This window comes from Grammomys surdaster, unplaced genomic scaffold (genome assembly GCF_004785775.1).
Source record: "Grammomys surdaster isolate TR1022 unplaced genomic scaffold, NIH_TR_1.0 362, whole genome shotgun sequence".
NCBI classification, from domain to species: domain Eukaryota; kingdom Metazoa; phylum Chordata; class Mammalia; order Rodentia; family Muridae; genus Grammomys; species Grammomys surdaster.
The window spans coordinates 3,937,719-3,957,820 of NW_021604781.1; the positions used below are offsets into that span (position 1 = coordinate 3,937,719).

At 44.1% G+C, this 20,102-nt stretch overlaps 1 protein-coding gene across 1 annotated transcript in view; it reads left to right on the plus strand.

The window, feature by feature from the left end:
• The window catches only part of Fry (FRY microtubule binding protein), a 388,166-nt gene that overhangs the window by 291,736 nt on the left and 76,328 nt on the right, over nucleotides 1-20,102 (plus strand). Inside the window, exons 32-37 of the mRNA XM_028779754.1 lie at nucleotides 159-330; nucleotides 6,167-6,423; nucleotides 7,553-7,699; nucleotides 9,346-9,514; nucleotides 11,192-11,282; nucleotides 17,111-17,193. Coding sequence (XP_028635587.1) covers nucleotides 159-330; nucleotides 6,167-6,423; nucleotides 7,553-7,699; nucleotides 9,346-9,514; nucleotides 11,192-11,282; nucleotides 17,111-17,193 — 919 coding nt within the window. The remainder of the gene's footprint in view (nucleotides 1-158; nucleotides 331-6,166; nucleotides 6,424-7,552; nucleotides 7,700-9,345; nucleotides 9,515-11,191; nucleotides 11,283-17,110; nucleotides 17,194-20,102) is intronic.

The window sequence follows — 20,102 nt, forward strand, 5'->3', positions numbered from 1 at the left end:
GAAGAGCGAGGAAACACACACACAATGTTCCCCGGAGTTAACTGATTTCGTGTGAAGATAAACGCGTTTACCATGTAATTATCAATTTCAGTTAATCACAAACATTCCTGAGCTGCCTGGATAACACTCTGTAAAGCCTGTTTCTTAACTCTTCATAGATCCTCGAAGCAAAACTTTTCGTGCACTCCAAGAAAGTTGCGGAGCAACGACCTGGCAGTATTCTGTACGGAACACATGGACCGTTGCCACCTCTCTACAGTGTGTCGCTAGCCCTTCTGTCCTGTGAACTGGCCCGGATGTACCCCGAGCTCACCCTTCCCCTCTTCTCAGGTACCACCCAGTGTCAGCATCGACACCTTCATCAACCCCTGCCCTGAGAAGCTTTCCTAAGTCTATTGCAGTCTCAGTGAATCGTGTCACACACTGGTGATAGATCTGTCCATCAGAATTGCTAAAGGCTAAATCTAGTTACACATGAAAGCAAATTCAAAAATATTTTTAAGTTTTTTATTTTATGTGTGTGGGTGTTTTGCCTGCTTGTATAGCTGTTGCACCCTGTAAATGTAACATTGACAGAGGCCAGAAGGGGGTGCCAGACGCCCTGGAACTAGAGTTACAAACACTTGTGAGCCACTATGTGGGTCCTGGGACTTAACCCCAGGTCCTCCAGAAGAACGCCAGTGCTCTTAACCACTGAGCCATCCCTTCAGCCCCTCAAGAATATTTTTAAATGTTAAAAAGAAAAAATGTGATTAGTTAAAGCAATATAAGTATAAATATGTACCTGACAAATGCAAAAGATTCTTGATGGGTAAACAGAGTTCCATGGGTGCTGTGTGTATACGTTTGTGAGTGTGTGTGTGTGTGTGTGTGTGATATATAATATTAAAATGCACTGGGAAGTTATACAGAGGACAATGTGACTGATGTCAGAGATGGCCCTGGGTGTACAGATTCCTTCTGTTGGTTTATCTTGTCCAAATTCAATGTGATAGATTTTGATTTATATTATTATATTTTATTTGGTTGTATTTTTAAATGAATGAATGAAGAATGAATGAATGAATGAATGAATGAATGAATGAATGAATGAATGAAAATCTAGCCACTAGGTTAAAGGGTAACAACTGAACTATCACCTATCCTGCTGGGAAAGGGAAAGTCAGTTTTCTCCTGTGGAGTGACACCAGGTATATCAACAACTCCAGGACAGCCTCATGTTCAGCATAGAATAGACTCCGTAGAGGGGTTTTGTGTGCATTTCTTTAGTTACAGGTTAGAGTTTTGTTTTTGTTTTGTTTTGGGGCAGGGGAGGGGTCTTAGATTGGGGGCCTTGTTGTTACATTGAGGTTTTGTTGTCATTATTGGGTTTTCAGTTTTTTGAGAAAGAACGTAAAGTTCCATGAATCGGGAGGATCTGGAGGACTTAGGGGAGAAGAATATGCTCAAAATGTTTTAATTAAAAAGTTGTTTTAAATAATAAAAGAGAAAAGAAAAAACATCAGAGCCACGGAGTGGAGGCTGTGTGGGCTGACTGAAGTAAAGCTGTCACTTTTCAGGGCCAAGGGGTCCTCTTGAGCTTGAGAACTGGAAAATGAGCGTCAGAATGGTCACGTTTCTGTCACAGGGTACCATTAAATTAAAAAAGAAAAGGAAAAAGGAAGAAGGAAGGGAGGGAGGAAGGGAGGGAGGGAGGGACGGAGGGAGGGAGGGAGCCGAGTTTAAAAGAGGCTTAGGAAATGACAGACCACCATGCGTTTGTGAAAGAGCAGAAGACACATTTGAGCACATGCAGTACTGGTCGGGAACGGCGGCTATTACTCAAGGAGGAAATGACGTCATACGGGGCCTGACAGTAGCTCAGTTAGAGCGGAAAGTGGCCAAAGCCAGAGCTGCTAGGGAGGTTCCCAGACACGTGAGGTGTCTGCAAGACTGATGGTGATGACCACCCAGCCAGCCCAGTGCCTGTAGAGCAGGGGGATAGGGCAAGGTGGACCCGGAGAGCTAGCCTGGGATGCTGGGGTAGGCCTCTGTAGAGTAGACTGAAGCCCGGAGTTCAGGCCAGCAGTGGAGACTGACAGAACAGAATGCAAGGGGCGGGGCATGGGAGGTCAGGAGGGGCAAAGCATGGAGGGGAAGGGGAAGCCCTCCGCAGGCACCTTTTGAATAAAGGGGAAGGGATGGAAGAGAATCGGAAGAATGTTGGGGGTCATGAAGGAGTCATCCAGGAGGCAGTTTTCTTCATGGAAACCTAGATAAATAAAATGACTGGGAAGGAAGGGGTGATGCCCATCCTCCAAGACTAGCAATCCCAGAATGCCAGGGTTCTAAGGGGAGGGGTGGGCAGAGGCCAGACTGCAATAGCCTGCAAGGAGAGGAGGCAGAGCTGGGGCAAGGGTGGGTGCTAGCCCAAGAGAAGCTTTTATGGAAGAGTAAGATTGGAGCCAGTTTATTAGCTGAGCTAGGGAACTGATAAAGGAGGTGGGGGAGGGGAGCAGCAGACTGCCCGGAAGAGGGGAGATAAATCCGACAGGCAGCAAAGCCCCGAGAAGGGGAGATAAATCCGACAGGCAGCAAAGCCCCGAGAAGGAAATCCAACCATTTCGACATTCTTCTAAGCAACCCCCGCTCTTGATTTATCAAAACGCTTTGAAAAGAACTTGAAAACATTAACAGGACCTGGTGAATTCCTAAGCTGCCTGTGCTGGTCCAGACCCTGTTTATTGCCTGTAACTTCAGGTGACCTAATTACGTTATAAACAGCCAGATGAGACATTTGGGTCCTGCTCAAAGAAGCCGGGGAACATGCCCTAGGCACCCACATTTTATTTAATTTCTCTATGCATCTTCAATATCCATGGCATCTTCCTTTCTCTTCAAAAACATCTCCACAAACCAAGGTGTTTAGCGGCCTTTCTCTGACAACTCTAGCCGACACCCCGTTTTCACGGTCCTCGTGTCTGGCACACAAATTGCAATGAATGTAATAAATGAGCTTGTTACATGTTAGAACTCGGCATTGTTTAAAAACAGGTATTTTTAATGTTCCTTTCTCTGGAATTGGATTTTTTTTTCTCTTTCTTTCTAAAGCACGGTCTATGGCGGATAAACAGCTCTTCCATAGTAACATTGTATTGTAACTGAAAGTCATTCTCTGACAAGATCCTCGGCTTGGTGCCTTCCATTACCTGTCACTCTCTCCCTTGCCCCTGAGGTATTTGTCAGTATAATTTGTCACCGAGGATCTTCTCCAGGCTCGGGAACTCTTTTTCTTTTTATTTCAAAAAATTATTTTGAGAATTTCATAACATTAGTAATATATTATGTCATCTCCATCCTCCCCCTACAAGTCCTCCTGTGTCCCCCTCAACCCCCATAAATGTTATGACCTCTTATTACGTATATATTAATGTATACATGCATATAATATTGACTATACACCCCACCCTGGGTTCCTTAATGTCACTCGTATACAGTGTATTACGGCTGACCACACTCCTGAGAAGTGCTGGCTGTTCTCCTCCTGTCCAGCACAGCAGCTTGCTCTAATGAATGCTCTCGCAGTGGGTTAATGGATGCTCTGGTGTAGTAAGATGCAAGTATCTGTCATCATACCCAGAGCATATGTGTCATATCACTGTGTCAACTCTAAGTCAAATACTCTAGGGACCTCCCAGATGGCTCATGGGTGAGGGTGCATGCCAAGAGTCTGACGACTAAAGTTTGATCTCTGAGCCCCGTGTGGTAGAGGGACAGAATCAACTTCTACAAGGTACCCTCTAACAAGCTCATGTATGCCATGGCATGGATGCCTACACACACAGAAGGATGGCTCGGTGATTGAAAGCACTGACTGCTCTTACAGAGGATCTGGGTTCAAAGCTAATGCCCTCTTCTAACTTCCGTGTTAATCTCTGTGGACACCAAGCATGTATGTGGTACATATACATACATACATACATACATACATACATATACATACATATACATACATATACATACAAGCTAAATATTCTTAAAATAAATAAATGTAATAAAAAGAAATGTTACTGTTTAAAAGAAGAAAAAAATAAGCAATTTTTTTATTTCCACCTATGTAAAAGCCCAACAGCATAGCACCATCTGATCATAACTTTAACTTTAAGAAAAAGGCTAAGGCAATTAAAATTTCTACTAGAGGCATCCAAGGGGTTATTCTGAGTAATGTCTGTTACTTAGCAGCCAGAAACACCATAAGCAAGATCGTGACCTATGTTGGCTAGTTGTGCAGGCACAGGACCATGCTTACTAATTTCTCTTTGGATAAAACCGATTCTTTTACAGAGCTAAAAGCAAGGTGTTACTGACCCTCACTGAATATCCAGAAAGCTGAGCTTCTGTCTGCAAAGCTGAGCTCTGTCTGCAAAGCTGAGCTCTGACTGTACAGCTGAGCTCTGACTGTACAGCTGAGCTCTGACTGTACAGCTGAGCTCTGACTGTACAGCTGAGCTCTGACTGTATAGCTGAGCTCTGACTGAACAGCTGAGCTCTGACTGTACAGCTGAGCTCTGACTGAACAGATGAGCTCTGACTGTACAGCTGAACCCTGACTGAACAGCTGAGCTCTGACTGAACAGCTGAGCTCTGACTGTACAGCTGAGCTCTGACTGTACAGCTGAACTCTGACTGTACAGCTGAGCTCCGACTATACAGCTGAGCTCTGACTGTACAGCTGAGCTCTGACTGAACAGCTGAGCTCTGACTGTACAGCTGAGCTCCAACTGAACAGCTGAGCTCCGACTGTACAGCTGAACTCTGACTGTACAGCTTAGCTTCTGAGTGTACAGCTGAGCTCTGAGTGTACAGCTGAGCTCTGAGTGTACAGCTGAGCTCTGACTGTACAGCTGAGCTCTGACTGTACAGCTTAGCTTCTGACTGAACAGCTGAGCTCTGACTGTACAGCTGAACTCTGACTGTACAGCTGAGCTCTGACTGTACAGCTGAACTCTGACTGTACAGCTGAACTCTGGCTGTACAGCTGAACTCTGACTGTACAGCTGAGCTCTGACTGTAAAGCTTAGCTTCTGAGTGTAAAGCATTTTTCAGAGCATACACTGCCACATCGCTGCCAATGCAACAGTGTAGAAACACTGTTGAGAAATTAACCCATGATGGGGCTGAGCTCATTCTGCTGGGGTTCCTCTTGCTGTTTGCAATTCACACTCTTGGCTCCTGTGTGGTTTTTAAATCCAGCACCAGGATAAAAGAGGCCAGATGTAAAAAATCATATCAGTACTACAAAAAATGTTTCTGGTTTGCAGACCACATTATTGAAACAAAACAAAAGCACAGCAGACCTGGGATTTTTCACCTCTTTTTTTTAAAAAAGATTTGTTTATTTTTATTTACGTGGATGAGTGTTTGCCTGCATGGGTGTATGTGCACCTTGTGCATGCAGTATTTGTGAATGCCAGAAGGGGGTGATAGAGCTTTAAGCTTCAGAATCAGCTCATAGAGTCAAATGTAGCACTCGGTAGCCCACTCACATGCTTAACCATGGCCAAAGAGACACCACAAGTGTTTATTGCTGTGGGGCTCCACATCTCAAGTTATAACAACCAGTTCATATGGGAGACACTTTGTAAGTCACAAGGTTGGAAGGTGACCCTGCCCATTGCTGCTCGGGATCCTGTTAGGAAGCAGGCTCTGTGATGACACTGATCGGCCCTGTGTGCTGGTGTCTCCGTCCTTTGCCATTGTGCAGAGTGAGATCCCAGCATAGGGGATTGCTCTCATTTTCCTGATCAGTTGATGGAAGCGCAGAGAGGTTATTTAAGTGGCTGAGCAACACAGCTGTGCATGCAGCCAGATGTGGTGAAGCTGGGATTCAACGCATGTCCTGCAGATGCCCAGCCCTTCATTTTGTACATTCTGTTACTCCTTATCCACTAACAGTGTGTTTGAACTCATGAGGCTTTCAGTTCAGTCCGTGTTTAGCAGCCCGCCCTGCCCCCTTCCTGCACAGAGGATCAAGGATGAGCCTTGCTTTTTGCTTTTGTCCTGGATAGCTACTATATATGACAATCCTGTTACTAAATGCAATCCACTGTTGGATCAGTAAACTTGTGTTCCTGGGTAGTTTGTTTTGGAGAATAATGTGTAACTGTTCTTTGTCCTGTCTCTTCAGAGGTGAGCCAGAGATTTCCCACGACACACCCAAATGGGCGGCAGATCATGCTCACCTACCTGTTGCCATGGCTACACAACATTGAACTGGTGGACAGCAGACTCCTCCTCCCAGGGTCAAGTCCCAACAGCCCTGAGGATGAGGTCAAGGACCGGGAAGGAGAAGTAACTGCCTCTCACGGGCTAAAAGGGAATGGCTGGGGCTCTCCGGAAGCTACCTCACTGGTCCTGAATAACCTCATGTACATGACAGCCAAGGTACCTCATATAGCATGGATCCATCGGCAGGAAAGCCCTGGGTTCATAAACCTTTGGCACAAACCCAAGAAAATAATGTTTATCATAAAAATGACACAGGGCATGTTGAGTGGTAGTGATGGGTATAGATCAGGACACTTAGTGCCACTGAATTCTGTACTTTAAAATATGTACAATGCTATATACAAAGTCGAGAGTTCAAGACCATCCTCAGCTACATAGTGAGCTTGTATCCAGCCTGGGCTACATGAGACCCTGTTTCAAAAAAAAACCCAACAAAAGGAAAAGATGTTCTTGATGTTGCCAGGGTAAACTTCCTTTTTTTTCCCCTCAGTATTTGGTAAAGAAAGATACTACCGTATTCATGGTCATGTATTCCTGGTTTAGTCGTTCTTGCAGAGGATCTGAATTCTATTCCTGTTTTCTAGTTTTGGGTCTGATGTAATAATTTTGTGAGTTACATGATAGTTGTATAAATCGGTAAGCTTGGGTTCAAAGGGGAGGGCTGGTAAACCTGGCCCTCCTCATTTGCTACAAAAAATAATAAAATAAAATTAATTGTTTGGTGCATTTAAAAAATGGTTTTGGTGAGAACTGGGGATGTATCTCAGGGTAGAATTCCTGCATTAAATGCAGGAAACCCAGGGTTCAAATGGCCCACACTGCAATTAAAGAATGAGGAGATTATGATGCAAATGTTAGATAAATAGATACCTACATACATTCATAAATACGTACATATATACATGTACATGAGTACATGGGTACATACATACATAGGTACATAGATACATAAATATATACATATTTACATACATATATTCATATAAATATATACATAGATACATAGATAAACACATACATACATACATACATACATACATACATAAAAATATACATTTCACATAGATATCATATATTTTGGGGAAAATCATGGCCTACATTTTTAAAAAATACTTGTATAGGTACTTATGTAAATAATCTATGTATTATAAATTTCCATCTACCCCAAAGTGATTTTTTTTATCAAATAGTCATTTCCACCCTCCTAATGACTTGAACAACTATAACCTTCACAACAACTTATGTGCACACTCACATAGGCTGCTTTTCATCTTGTCTGAGTTAGTATGGAGATGAAGTCCCAGGAGCGGAAATGGAGAACGCTTGGAATGCACTAGCCAACAACGAGAAGTGGAGTAACAACCTGAGGGTCACGCTGCAGTTCCTCATCAGCCTGTGCGGGGTCAGCAGCGACACCATCCTCCTGCCCTACGTAAGTGCCACGCAGGCTTCTGGGAATGCTTCTTCCCACTGGGGCTCCCCCTCGTCATACTCTCCACTCCTGGTACAACATAGGTCTGGTTTTCAAATCCTGAAAATCCCTTGGGGGCTCATCCAGGTGATGCATGAAAGTTCCTTCTGCCGCCGCCCAGCACAGGCTCCGTGTCAGGGGCACCTGTCAGCCCCTTGGACTAAGCTACAGGACACAGACACCTGTGAATTGAGGGTTATTTTCCTGACAGTTACCAAAGCTTCCTTTATAAACATCAGTAAAGATCAAATGTAAAAGTCAGTACTAACAAAAAAAAAAAATGCTTCTGATTTGCATATGATATTATTGAAAAAAAAAACAAAAATACAACAGACCTGGAATTTTCTTTTCTTTAAAAGAAAAAAAGGGATGTATTTATTTTTATCTTATGTAGGTGACTGCCTGCATGTGTGTATATGCAGCATGTGCATGCAGTACCCATAGAGGCCAGAAGTGGGCAACAGATTCCCCTGGAATTGGTGTTAAAATACTGAGCTGACATGTAGAGCACCCTGGAACTAAACTCTGATCTTTTGCAAGAGCTGCCAGTGTTCTTAAACACTGAGCCATCTCTCAACCCCCAATTAGATTTTTTTTTTTTTTCAGAATTATGTGATAGGAGAGAAAGCAAAGCAGAGATATCCATATGGTATATTCTTTTTTTACTTGAGGATGGTGGATCAACAGAGCCATTCCTAATAGACTCACTTGGCTTCTCTGTGTGGTTTATGAGTTTATGGCTCCCTGTTGTTCTGAGCTGTTTCAGCCACACTGCAGGTTAAACATCAGGGCCTGCACTTTTGTAACAGACTGATATTGTCATTTTTTAAAACCTAGACTTTACAGACAGCTAAAACGTATTTGTTTCTAATGACAAAGAGGAGAGAAGGTGTGTTGGTCACTATTCTATGCTGTGAAGAGACACCGTGACCAAGACAACTCTTACTTTAAAAAAAAAAAAGCATTAAATTTGGGTCTTGCTCAGTTTTAAGGAGTCAGTCTGTGGTCATCGTGACAGGAAGCAGACAGGTTTGGTGCTAGAGCAGTAGCTGAGAGCTTTACATCCTGTCCATGGGCAGCAGCAAGAAGAAAGGGAGAGATATGGGCCTAGGCTTTTAAAACCACAAAGCCTATCTGTAGTGACACACTTGCCCCAATAATGCCACACCTCCTGATCCTTCTCAAACAGTTCTACCAACTGGCGACCAAGATTTCAAACCTATGAGCCAATGGGGGCCATTTTCATTCAAACCACCACAGGGGAAACTGTATTCCCCTTTTAGTAAAAGTAGCAGTTATTTTTCCCCAAAGCAGATACAATAAATCATTTTTTGTCGTATAAGTACCTTGTACCACTGAACACCAGTAAAATCTTGCAATTTTTTGGCTTAAATTGACTCAGTTCACCCTGAAAGTATTTTTTTTCCTAATTAAACCACTTAAGAAGGTACCTCTGTAGCGTGACTTTAATCCCAACACTTAGCTCACCCAAGGAGAGCAAAGGTCAGTTGTCAGCTGTACCAGATGACAGTGTGCCCCACAATGAGGGGGTTTCAGCCCAATGCTCTAATAGAGAATATATCCCTCCTTTATTTTCTTTCTCCAAGATTAAAAGGGTGGCAATTTACTTGTGCCGGAATAACACCATCCAGACTATGGAAGAGCTTCTCTTTGAGCTACAGCAGACAGAGCCTGTGAACCCCATCGTCCAGCACTGTGACAACCCACCTTTCTATCGATTCACAGCCAGCAGCAAGGCCTCAGCAGCTGCTTCAGGTAGAGACAGGCCACCTGGGAACACTCCCTCCATGCCACACACTGAACATGTTTGAGTGGCTCTCATTTTGAAATGGTTCACTTTAGAGATTGCTTAAGAATAGGTGTCTGAGACCCTCGGCGCATTGTAATTGGGATTTAACTAATGACTTTGTAAGGATAATCATGAATTAGTGGCCCAGTGACTTCCCTGACACAGAGAATTGTTTTACTTTAGACACTGCAGTCTTGAACCTGCTGAATACCTTAATAGAATCTCCTTCATAACATTCTCCCAGGATTGACTAGAATATTCCATGAAATCTAAAATGCTCAAAAATCTGAAATTTTTTATAATAACCCCAATATGAGAGCTGAATGTATACAAACTTTGCTCATTATTCTTTTTTTTTTTTTTTTTGGTTTTTTTCAAGACAGGGTTTCTCTGTGTAGTTCTGGCTGTCCTGGAACTCACTTGGTAGACCAGGCTGGCCTCGAACTCAGAAATCCGCCTGCCTCTGCCTCCCAAGTGCTGGGATTAAAGGCGTGCGCCACCACCGCCCGGCTTTTGCTCATTATTCTTAAGAGATTTATTTATTTTTATTTTGTGCACATTGCCTACATGTGTGTATGTGCACCATACACATACAGTACCCTCAAAGGCCAGAAGAGGGCACCAGATCCCAGAACAGGAGTTACAGGTGGTCATGACCTGCTCAGTGGATATTGAGATCTAAACCCAGGTCGTCTCCAAGAGCAGAACGTGGTCTTAACTGCTGAGCCGTTTCTCCTGCCCTGGCTTTGCTCATAGTTATAAATGTATAACACTACCTTTAGGCATTGTGTATTAGGGATACATAAAGCAGAAATGAATTTCATGTTTAAACTTGAGCCTAGCATACATACACAAGTATTCCAAAATCCAAAACAGCTAAAATCTGAAACATCCTGACCCCATGACTTCTGGATAGCAGATGCTCACCAGGTTTTATTATTTTCAACCAGTTTGTATCTGTTCATTTCATGGAATACATAACTACTTCCCTCAAATTTCCTGAAGCTTCCCTTCAATTTATTATTGAATCTGTCTTCAACCCTGTCTTTCCTACTCTCTTATGCTCTGTCTTTACACTACTTCTTAGTGAAGTGGGGTTTTGTTTTGTTTTGCTTTGCTTTGCTTTTTCAGTGAGACACTAGCCTAGGAATCAGAATTCCTTTGGAATTCCTTTCATATCATTAGTTGGATAATCCCTGGACCCATAAATACTAAAAGCACAAGTTATGGTGGTGTCTGCCTTTACTGGCAGTGTTGGGGAAGCAGAGGGAGGAGGGGCATAAACTAAAGGCCAGTCCAGGCTACATAGCAAGACCCTGTCTCAGTGACAGCAGTAAAAGAGAATCTATTCACAGCTGTAGCAGACCGACCCCATGTAAGGTCATGACCTGAGGCTAGAAACATCTAAGAATGGTATCGCTTCATTTTTTATGAGGAAGGAGGAATTTGGTTTGGCCAACACAGATGTCTAGAATCCCATGCTGTGGACTTGGAGACAGTTGTTTGGAATGTCTGCGATTGTACGGAAGATATAAAAACTGTCAAGCATGGGATTTTACAGGAAATCCTTTCCTGAATTGCTTCCGATCCGAGCCCGCCCCCTCTGCATACTCTGTCTCTGATCTCTCCCAATCCCTCTGCAGGAACCACCTCCAGCAGTAACACTGTCGTCGCCGGCCAGGACAGTTTCCCAGACCCCGAGGAGAGCAAGATACTGAAAGAATCCGATGACAGGTTGGTGTGTGCATTTGACTTGACATCTGCTCTAACGTTCAGCTGGAGTCTATGCAAAGGCATCTGTTCAAGTTAGTCAGGTTTCCTAAATGCACTGGAACTGAAGCCCATCTTTATGCTTAGGAACACAGACTGACATCCTTCAGAAAATCAGAGAGTAAGACATTCTTCTGATGCCTGAATCCTACTTAGACCTGGGCTTCATGAAAGCACTTGTTGGAGGCTGAAGAGATGGCTTATGGGTCTTCAGAAGACCCAGCACCCACATGACAGCTCACAACCATCTGTAATTCCAGTGCCAGGAGATCTAATGCCCTCTTCTGGCCATCAGGGTACTGTGTGATGTGTTTTATAAAGACCAGGTTCTGTTTTATAGAGCTTGGTATGGTGTGATGGGAGCGGGTACCTCAGCGGGCCTTTGCTGAGGCATCCCTCCCCCAGAGGTACCAGCCAGATAATGGGCATAGTAGAGAGTTTATCTGAGGGCATGAGAAGAGAGTAGAGGAAGAGAGAGAGAGAGAGAGAGACAGAGAGAGAGAGAGAGAGAGAGAGAGAGAGAGAGAGAGAGAGAGAGAAACACATCGAGGGAGGGGAGAGAAGGGGAAAGGGGCAAGAGAGAAGAGGGGCAGAGAATCAGGGAGAGGCAAACAGTTCCTTTTATAGTAATCCAGGCCTACATGGCTGTTGCTAGGTAAGTATTGGGTATAGAAGGAATGCCAACACTGTACACGTGGTACAGATACATGCAGGCAAACACTCATATACAATAAAAATAAATCAATCTTTGCAGAGTAAAAAACACATTTTTTGCTACTAGGCACAAACCACTTGTAATTAGAGGAGATTTGGCATGGTATACTTTCAAATTAGTGCATGGTTTCTTAAATGTCTTGAGGAAGTTCTCTGCAGCAACATTGTGTTAGCTTTTGTTACTATAGCAAATACCTGAGACAGGATAACTCATAAAGAAAGTCATTTACTGAGCTCACAGTTGTAGGGGCTGGTATTCTAAGCAGCACAGTTTGGGCTTTGGCACAGACTCCACTGGCTGCATCAGAATTACAGAGCCTCCATCCTAATTGTCTTACATAATCTAGTTATCATCCTAGGTCCTTCCTTCATTTCATACACATAAATGTATTATATTTAGAGGCTGGATTGTCTCAGAGTAGAGAGAAAAAGGTATACATTAAAGTTACGTAGATGAACGAACATTTTACATGTAATCTCTTTATATTCAAAATACCCAGTAATTTCCCATTGAGTCCATTTCTTTTCCTAAGCATCTTCCTTATAAACGCCACAGCGAGATGAAGTTTCCAGCCTCTTAATGCCATTGATGCAGGGCAGGAGAGTCAAGCACCTACGTGAGTCCATGGAGACAGCCAGTTCAACCTATAGCAATCCTCAGTCTCACTGAACTTGTTCTTCATTGTATCCTTTTCTCCTTTTTCCTTTTGGTTTTTTGAGACCAGAGTTTCTCTGTAGCCCTAGCTGTCCTGGAACTCACTCTGTAGACCAGGCTGGCCTCTGCCTCCCAAGGGCTGGAATTAAAGGCGTGTGCAACCACTGCCTGGTTGCTTTAGTACATCTTAATTAACCAAGAACACCCTTTTCCTGTGGCACCAAGAACCCTGAGCTCTACAAGGCTTCTTCTCTCTCACCTGCACCCCTGTCTTCTCATTGCCTGTGAATAAAGGAACAAAATCCAGGACTCTGTGTAACAAATGATTGTGAAAAAACAGGGAGATAAACAGACTCATGGGTTTTTTTATATTGTTTAGTTTCACTTCCTTTCATTCTATGTGTATGCTGTTTGGCCTGCACATAGGTCTGTGCACCACATGTGTGCCTGATACCTGCAGAGGCCAGAAAAGAGCTTCAGATAGCCTGGAACTGGAGTTATAGATGGTTTGTGAGCTGCCTTGTGAGTGCTAAGGGTCAAACCAAGGTCCTCTGGAGGAGCGCCCGATGCTGGTAACCACTGAGCCATCCTCTGACCTTACTCTGTAAATTCTCAATCACTTATTTTGTAGACTTGAGTTTCCATCCTCCTTTTCTTTGGGATAGAAAGAGATATCTCTTCTGTTTCTATATTTTAACATCTTGTTACAGAGTCTTTTTTGTACCACTAGAGTTGTGGGTATCCCGCGTGGAGATTTTTGTTATGGCCCTTAGCACTGAGAAGCTAGTTATCTGTGTAAGACAAAGATGAAGTAGCACGGGCTGGATAGGTGTTTCAGTGGTTAAGAACACTGACCACTCTGCCAAAGGTCCTGAGTTCAATTCCCAGCAACCACATGGTGGCTCACAACCATCTGTAATGATATCCGATGCCCTCTTCTGGTGTGTCTGAAGATGGCTACACTGTACTCACATAAAATAAGTAAAAAAATAATTTTTTTTTTTTTTAAGAAAAAGAGAAGACAAAGTAGTACTTATAGAGACATTGTCCTTGGAATATCTGGTAATTGCAGTCTTCCAGAAGCTGAGGCAGGGGATTACCACGACCTTCATTACAGTTGTCATGAGCTGTATTACAGTTCCAACATTTGCCCGTCTCAGAGGGACTTGTTTCTGCTTGACTTTGGCTTCATAACCATTATATAAGACCCCTTTAGACCCGTCTCATCAATGAGGTCCAAAGAATACTGTCCAGCACGTGATATCATCCCCGTGTCCTCCTGAGCAAGTCAAACCCCACTCACTTATGCATCATCAGTGGCCACAGGTGCTGTGCTCCCCACCCCCTTCCCCAAATATGGAAACCTCCAGATGTGGGATCCTTTCATCAGCCTGCTTTTATTATCTCTTGCCAGATGATGGTTAGGCTCAGCACGTGCTATTTAGAGCATTGCATTTTCAGTACAAACATGATTAAGGAGGCTCTGGGAAAGATTGTGGTTAGCATTTATCTACCATCTGATATTCCAGTGTGGCTTAGACTGCTCTGTGGCATGACCTGTATGAAACGTGTATGTGTGTGTGTGTGTGTGTGTGTGTGTGTGTGTGTGTGTATTTGCCTGTGTGTGTGTCTTTGCATGTCTGTCTTTGTGTGTGTGTATGTCTATGTGTGTCTGTGTGTGTCTGTGTGTGTGTCTCTGTGTGTGTGTCCTGCTCCACAGAGCTGCAAAGCAGTGACCCAAAAGATAGGACAGTGGAGAATGGTTGAAGTTACTGAGGACTATTAATGAGCACAGGCTGAGGAGAAAAATGAACTTTTTCAGATACCTAAGAAATCAATAAAGCCAGGCCCTGTTGTGTGGCACATTGTGACAGCTCAGTGAATACAAATCCCTGACACAGCTTTGTGACGTAGTACCTCGACACAGTTGCTCTTCCCTGGCACGCCTCAGTTTCTTTTCCTAAAACCTTACTGTCCCTCCATGTGCTGGCTCGTTTTTGTCAACTTGACATAAACTAGAGCCATTTGGGAAGAGGGAACCTCATGATGAGGGAGGACCCAGCCTACTATGGACAGTACCACCCTGGGGCAGGTGGTTCTGGGTTATATGAGAAAGCAGACTGAGCAAGCCATGGAGAGCAAGCCAGTAGGCAGCCTTCCAGCATGGGCTCTGCCAGTTCCTGCCTTCAGGTACCTGCCTTGAGTTTCTTCCCTGGTTTCCCTCAGTGAAGAATTGTGACCCAGGCTATCTAAGTCAAATGAACTCTTTCCTCCTCGAGTTGCTTTGGGTCACAATCTTTATCACAGCAATAGAAACCATAGACAAGACCCTCCACATCCTTGTGAAGGCATCTACATCTGACTGTTCCACAGGAAACAAAAGCTTGCTCTCTTGTCATCCCGGCCTGCTCAGTAGTATAAGGAAACGCATGTGTTGGCTTCAGAATTTTCTGATGTCTGTGCATAGCCTTGGCTCTTTGCTTTGGCCACATATAAAGAAACAGATTGCTGGGCGGTGGTGGCACACGCCTTTAATCCCAGCACTTGGGAGGCAGAGGCAGGCTGATTTCTGAGTTCGAGAGTTCGAGGCTAGCCTGGTCTACAGAGTGAGTTCCAGGACAGCCAGGGCTACACAGAGAAACCCTGTCTCGAAAAACCAAACCAAAGAAAAAGAAAAAAAAAGAAAAAAGAAAAAGAAATGGATTGAATCTCCTGTGGATCTTTTATATAAACTAAGTATGTATACCGATTTGGCCCTGGGATGTGCCCCAATGGTCAAATCCTTGCCTAGTACATATGAAGGCCTGGGCTCCACTCCTAACACTATAAACTGTAATATAAATATACCACTTGGCCGTTTTTCCCCTGAGTCACAGCCCTGTGTTAGAATGATGAAGATGAACTATTTCAAATGCTTCAGGCAGCCAGGAGCAAGGCATCCTACAGATCTCAACTGAAGCGTGATAATAACATGATAAAAGCATAAAACTGGGCTGGAGAGCTGGCTCAGTGGTTAAGAACATGCACTGCTGTTCTGGAGGACCTATGTTCAATTCCTAGCCCCTGCACTGTGGCTTGCAGCCATCTGTAACTCCAGTTCCAGGGGATACAATACCCTCTTCTGGCCCCCAGGAGCACTGCATGTATGTATGGTCCACATGCAGGCAAAATACACATACCCATAAAAAATTTAAGATATACTTTTTAAAAGCATAAGGTATTAAAGTAATAAGCTATTATTTTCTTTTCCTTAGTCACTAGGATAAAGGTAGGTAGGATAGACATCTTGGTCACAGCAGTAGAACTAGAGATTTGAGGTTAGTCACACTGACACACAGTAGTCATACATAATTACCAGGCACATGGTAATATTATGATATTTCATGTCAGGATAGAACCTATGGGGTGCCTGTCTCCTCAGATGTCCACTCAGTCTTAAATTGTGGTTTTGCTACTCAGAGGTGTCATGGCACGGACAATATCTGTATACTGTCTGCTGCTTCTCGAAGGTTGACAGCAGACAAGTTGTTTAACCTCCTTCAGCCTCGGTTTCCCTATTTGTAAAGTAAATAAAACTTATGTCAAAAATGAGAGGCAAATTAATTAAATGAGGCTGTGCATCTGACATCAGTGTGGTCCAGCTCTGTCCTCATCATCGAACAACAAACAATCAAAATCAAACAGTCAAAAAATAAAGGAGGCAGACGAAAAGTCCTCACAATTATATGATTACATCGTCTGCCAACTATCACATTCCTGAGAGGTCTCTGAGTATTTTGAGGGAAAGTTTAATTTATCCATGCCCCCAAGTTGCTTATGAAACTGTTGTGTGTATCTCTGCCTCTTCCTGCCTCCGCTTGTTGTCACTGACCAGGTCTGGCTGACCACCGAGCCTGTTCCGTGCTCTGTGAATAAGGGGGCCGAGCCTTTTAAAACAGTGCTCAACTTCATCCCCAAACAGATGTTAGCGTTTGCAGCTGGAGCACAGTGTTCTCCTAAAGCATTATTATTCTCTCAAGGTTTGGACTTTCACTTATGAACAGGACCTCTGGCCCTCCCGACTGAAAAAAGAAATGTTTCAGGCTGTCATAGTCCTTTAAGAAAAGCATAGCAACTCAGGTGGCATTGGCGTGTAATCCCAGCACTTGGGAGGCAGAAGCAAGTGGATCTCTGTGAGTTTGAGGCCAACCTGGTCTACGTGGGGGAGTTCCAGGCCAGCCAGGGCTACATAGTGAGACCCTCATCTAAAGAAAGAGGAGGAGGTGGAAAAAGGAAAAAAGAATGCACCATCATTAGAACTAAGTGGTCCCCACCCCACCCCTGAAGAAAAGGAAACATCCAACCACTGAGCTGTCAAATCTGCTCTTGAGCAACTGCACATTCACAGGCGACCCCACTTCATGGCTGTGTTTTGTTTTTGAAGGTTTAGCAATGTGATCCGAGCCCACACTCGCCTGGAGTCAAGATACAGCAACAGTTCTGGAGGGTCCTACGATGAGGATAAGAGTGAGTACCAGAGGCTGTGGGGTTCCAGCTGCACAGAGCTAGTATTAGAAAAAGTCTTTATTAGTAAAGGCCAAACAGCCTAACCGGTCCTGTGTGTCTGTGATCTTGCTGCTTTCCACCATGATGCTAAGTTGGAGAATGCCTAGCAAGAAGTTATCTCTTTGAAAAATATGTGGGGGCTGGAGAGATGGCTCAGCAGTGAAGAGCCCAGGCTGCTTTTATAGAGGACCCAGGTTTGGTTCCCAGCACCCATATGGGACCTCACAGCTGCCTGCAACTTCAGCTCCAAGAGGTCCAATCTCTGCTCTGGCCACATTGGACATGCATATGCATACACACACACACACATAGTTGAGTTTTGGAACTGTCCTAGAAGTGACTTAAGTTTTCAGCGTCATGCATCTAGAGTCCTAGGGTGGAATATGACATCCCATTGAAACTCCCCCATGATATAGTCTCAGAAACCCTTTCTGAGCTGAGAGATGGCTTCCTGCGGGAATTTTCTTAAGCCACGGGCAGTTGGGCAAGCCAGAAACGTTAATGCACTGGTAGCTTTTCGGGAGGTGGGAAGATAGCTTCTGTAGATACAATCAGTATAAATATAAGTTGTCTAGGAGTTAAGGAAACCCAAGAAGCAAAGGACACTCCAAGGACCTCAGTCTGTGTTGTGGAACTTTCTTTAAAAAATTGTTAAAAAAAATTATACAGAATAAATAGCAAAAATGTAGACAATGATTTTAAATAGACTTGTTGCATAAAACAAAAATAAAATACATCTGCTATAAATTTTTAACAATTATAAATTGTTATAATTGTTTACATTATGGATGCTTTGCCTACGTGTGTGCTTATGTGTCACCTGTGTGCAGTACCCATGGAGACCCTAAGGGTGTCATTTACCCTGGGACTGGAGTTGCAGATAGTTGTAAACTGCCCTGTGGGTGCTGAGAAGCAAAGCTGGATCCTCTGGAGAAGCAGTGGAGGGTTCAGTCCGCAGCCTCAAATAGCAGCTGATAACCCTCTGTAACTCCACTTCCTGGGGATCTAATGATTTCTGGCTTCTTCAGGTAACTGCAGACATGTGGTGCAAAGATATACATTCAAGCAGGCATGCAACACACATACGAATGAAAATAAACACAAATGTAATTCAATCTTGAGGAGGTTAAACAGTATACGGACAACTGCCCCACAGCGTGGCAAAGTCGATGGTGCAACGACCACTTCTCTGTGGTGAGGAGATGCACAGGAAGGAGGGTGCTGTACCTCAGCCAGCCAACTGCTCTGAAGTGTGTCCCTATGCTCGGGGTGCAGGGTATAGGCTTGAATACTGCCCTGCCTTGCAGAGATTGGCTTGGTGAGCATGGTACTGGTTTGAATGCTGCATCTTCCAGAGGCAAGGCAATCCTAGGCATCCCAGTCCCAAAGCGTGATAACACCTTATGGACAGGTGGCTTCTCGGGGTTTAAGAAAAGCACCCTTATATTGTAGAAATATTTAATCCCGACCTGGAGTTTCCACCCCACCTTTAAGCATTTAGTTCCCAGATTAAAAAAAAAACACACAACCTTTAAATTTACAATAAGCCTTAAACAGTACAAAAGCTGGACAGCTGTCTTCCCTCTATGCTGTTAGAATTGACTTTCCTATCAACTCACTATGTTTCATCTGGGCAGCTCTTAACTCCAATTGGCCAGCCCTCAGGGCCATGTTCTCTTGACTCCTAACCTGTGATGGCTTCTCCTTCCTCTTCCCATTCCTTCTTCTCTCTCGTGGTCCCTCTCTGACCCTCAAGCCCAGGAAAGTGAAAGCTCACCTCTGTCTCTTCTGCCCAGCTATTGGCTATTGGCATCTTTATTCACCAATCAGACATAACTTGGGGCCAAGGTGAACGTGCAGACTCTCTCATCTCTGGGACAACCAGGTCTTGGGGCCTGCACTTAGCATCACAGTAGATAGCAAAAGAATCAACCTCGACACCCTCACATCATCTCTTTTGATTTCTCAAAACAGCCATAAATAAACAAACAAACATGGAGTATTCTCTTCTATGCTCCTGTGATAGAGCACTGGGAGAAGTTGAAAGAGAGACCAGAAGAACATTTCAGGCAGAGGAACAGTAGAAATGAAGTTCCTGAGGCTAGCCCAAGTCTTGTCTAACCATGTACAGACCAGCGAGGAAGTCATGTGACTGGGGTGGAGTGAAGAGCTTGGGCATGGGAGACAGTTAGCCATAAGAGGAGCTCCGTAGCCTTGTAAGGACTCGTAAGGTCATTGTGTGGGCTGCAGGCTTCCTCAAGAGAACCTCTGGAGAGTGAACAAGGAAAGACACATGGCCAATGTGTCCAAAGACGGCTCTCTGTAGAACACGGGGCGGGGTGTGCATAGTAGAAGCAAAATGACAATAAGGAACCATGGTAAGAGAGGAGAGAGACACAGAGAACGGTGACCATGGTAACAGAGGAGTGGACCAGACACAAAGAACAGTGACAGAGCTTGACCAAGTGGTTGGATGGATGTAGGGGATATGTTTACAAGCAGATCTCTCCAAATGTGTTGAAATGTCAGTTTCCTCAGTATAAGATAGGGATGCTGGCAATAAATAGCCATGATTAGACTCTTTAGATGAAAAGTACCCAGGACAGTACCTGACACGGTACCTGTCTGTGTCACATAGGACAGTGCCTGACATGGTACCTGTCTGTGTCACATAGGACAGTGCCTGACATGGTACCTGTCTGTGTCACATAGGATGGAGCCTGACACGGTACCTGTCTGTGTCACATAGGACAGTGCCTGACATGGTACCTGTCTGTGTCACATAGGATGGAGCCTGACATGGTACCTGTCTGTGTCACATAGGACAGTGGCTGACATGGTACCTGTCTGTGTCACATAGGATGGAGCCT